Raw genomic sequence first — 2,323 nt, forward strand, 5'->3', positions numbered from 1 at the left:
TGAGCTCCTTAATTATTGGTGGCAAACCCGTTCGAGTACACGGTCTTGGAGAACCACTTGTTCGTCGCCGGTTGTCGTTAATTGAAGACCTTGTGAAGGAGTGCAATATAAAAATAAAACTTTTCCTGGTAAAGTCAGCAGAAAACAAAGCCGATGCTCTTACGAGGATACCACAGAACTGGCTGCATTCAAACCATTCTGCAATGACAGCAAACATTGTACCGCCTGATGTGAAGTTGTTTCATAATCTTCATCACTTTGGAGTCAATCGAACACTTTATTTGATGAAACAGACATATCCGAAGGAGAAAGTTTGCAGAAAAGATGTTGAATCAGTCGTGAAAAGTTGTGAAAGATGTTTATCGGTGGATCCTGCGCCGATTAGATGGGAAAAAGGAAATCTTGAAGTTGGAAAGAGCTGGCATCGTTTGGCTATTGACATAACCCACTACAAATCAGAGATTTATTTGTCTATTATTGACTGTGGAAAAAGGAGCAAGTTCGCAATTTGGAGAAGGCTACAGAAAGATAAAGAAACAACAGTGTGCTTCCATTTAGAAGAAATATTCCGAGAAAGAGGACCTCCGTGGCAAGTTCTACTTGACAACAGCAAGACTTTTCGCTCAAAACTCGTTGGTGAATTATGCGCAGATTGGGGAGTGTCCATCTTGTTTCGTTGCGCTTACAGGCCATCTGGAAATGGAATTGTTGAACGTCACCATCGCACAATCAAGCGCATGAGAGCCAGAAGTGGCAAAGACCCGTTAAAAATGGTATATTGGTATAACATAGCTCCCAGAAAAAATGGCGAGAAAACATCGCTCCCCTACAAAGCTATATTTTCCTACGAGTGGAAACCACACACAATTTCTGCCAAAACTAATGCGGAAGTTCTCCACAACTATACACAAGGACAAGAAGTATTTGTAAAACCACCTGACTCAAAATGCACGAGCAAATGGAACAGAGGAAGAGTCTCAGATGAAGGACAAGGAGTTTCGGTAGAAATCAATGGATTGCCGAGACACATGTCGGACATCCGTTTCTTCTGTGGTAAAAAATTGCCGCGTACGTGGATTTTTTCCAGATAAGAAAAAAAAAATTAATTTTTCAATTACAGGGTTATTCAAAATTATATTCACTTGTATTCAAAATTATAATCACTTGTATTCAAAATTATAATCACATCTATTCAAAATTATAATCACATCTATTCAAAATTATAATCACTTGTATTCAAAATTATAATAACATGTATTCAATATTATAATCGCCTTAAAATTCATGAAAATTTATTACTTCCGTGATGGTAAGAAAAGCAAGAAAGCAAGTAACGAAAGAAATTTATAATATGGTTATAAATATGCAAGAAAGCAAAAAATATACTATCAAACAGATTTCAAATACCGTAAATCTCTGCACCAGGGCAGTTGGAAAAATAATTAAAAAATATGAAGATGGAGTTGCGTTTGTATCATCTGGTGAAAAACTTAAAGAAACTTGTCTTAAAAAAAGAAGAGTTTTTGATCCAATTGAACAACTATTATACAATTCCATTTTAATTGATAATTCAATAACACAAAATGAGTTAAAAACTCTCATACATGATGTAAATGGTGTTATAATATCACAACCATCTATATCAAGAAAAATTAAAAAGATAGGGATGAGTCGAAAAAGACTCTCTTTGATTCCAATTGAAAGAATTGATATAGAAAAAATCAACGCAAGAATTATCTATGCAGCCGAGATATCAAGAATCGGGAATAAAAATCTCGTGTTTCTTGATGAAACTGGTTTTAATCAGCATACGAAAAGAAGATATGGTTATTCACCTATGAATATAAAAGCCTTTGTTGCTGTTCCAGCAAATAAATTGGTTAATAAAAGTTTAATATGTGCTATTGATTATAATAGGATCATTGGTTATAAATATAGAACAGGCTCTTATAATGGAACTGAATTTATCAATTTTATTTCAGTGTTGGCTCCATATTTCGCATCGCACCCGAATAGCATTTTAATTATGGATAATGCCAGAATTCATAAAACTCATGAAGTTCAAAGAGTATTAAGTTCTCTTAATATTCCATTTAAATTTATTGTGCCTTATTCTCCTGAATTGAATCCAATTGAGGAATTTTTTTCAATGTTTAAATCAAGATATTGTGCAATACGAAGAGCAAATCCAACATTAACAATTGAACAATGCTTAGATTTGGTGGCATCATCTGATAATGATTATTCATTACAATGCCATGGATTTTATGAAAATGTGAGAAGATGGGTTGAAAAGGCTCAAAACGGTGAACAATTCATTTAA

General features: G+C 34.2%; 2 protein-coding genes across 2 annotated transcripts; both read left to right on the forward strand.

Moving 5' to 3' along the window:
- The first annotated feature begins 203 nt into the window (after window positions 1–203).
- LOC136075777 (uncharacterized) lies at window positions 204–1,091 on the forward strand. The gene has a single exon (XM_065789214.1). The coding sequence runs from the start codon at window positions 204–206 to the stop codon at window positions 1,089–1,091; it is 888 nt and encodes a 295-aa protein (XP_065645286.1).
- Window positions 1,092–1,351: 260 nt separating this feature from the next.
- On the forward strand, window positions 1,352–2,323 carry LOC136075778 (uncharacterized). The gene has a single exon (XM_065789215.1). The coding sequence runs from the start codon at window positions 1,352–1,354 to the stop codon at window positions 2,321–2,323; it is 972 nt and encodes a 323-aa protein (XP_065645287.1).

Source organism: Hydra vulgaris, chromosome 02 (assembly GCF_038396675.1).
Source record: "Hydra vulgaris chromosome 02, alternate assembly HydraT2T_AEP".
In the NCBI taxonomy this organism is placed as follows: Eukaryota; Metazoa; Cnidaria; class Hydrozoa; order Anthoathecata; family Hydridae; genus Hydra; species Hydra vulgaris.

Excerpts from the sequence above, each read along its gene's own strand:
- LOC136075777 (XM_065789214.1), top strand. The coding sequence starts at position 204 with ATGACAGCAAACATTGTACCGCCTGATGTGAAGTTGTTTCATAATCTT.
- LOC136075778 (XM_065789215.1), top strand. The coding sequence starts at position 1,352 with ATGGTTATAAATATGCAAGAAAGCAAAAAATATACTATCAAACAGATT.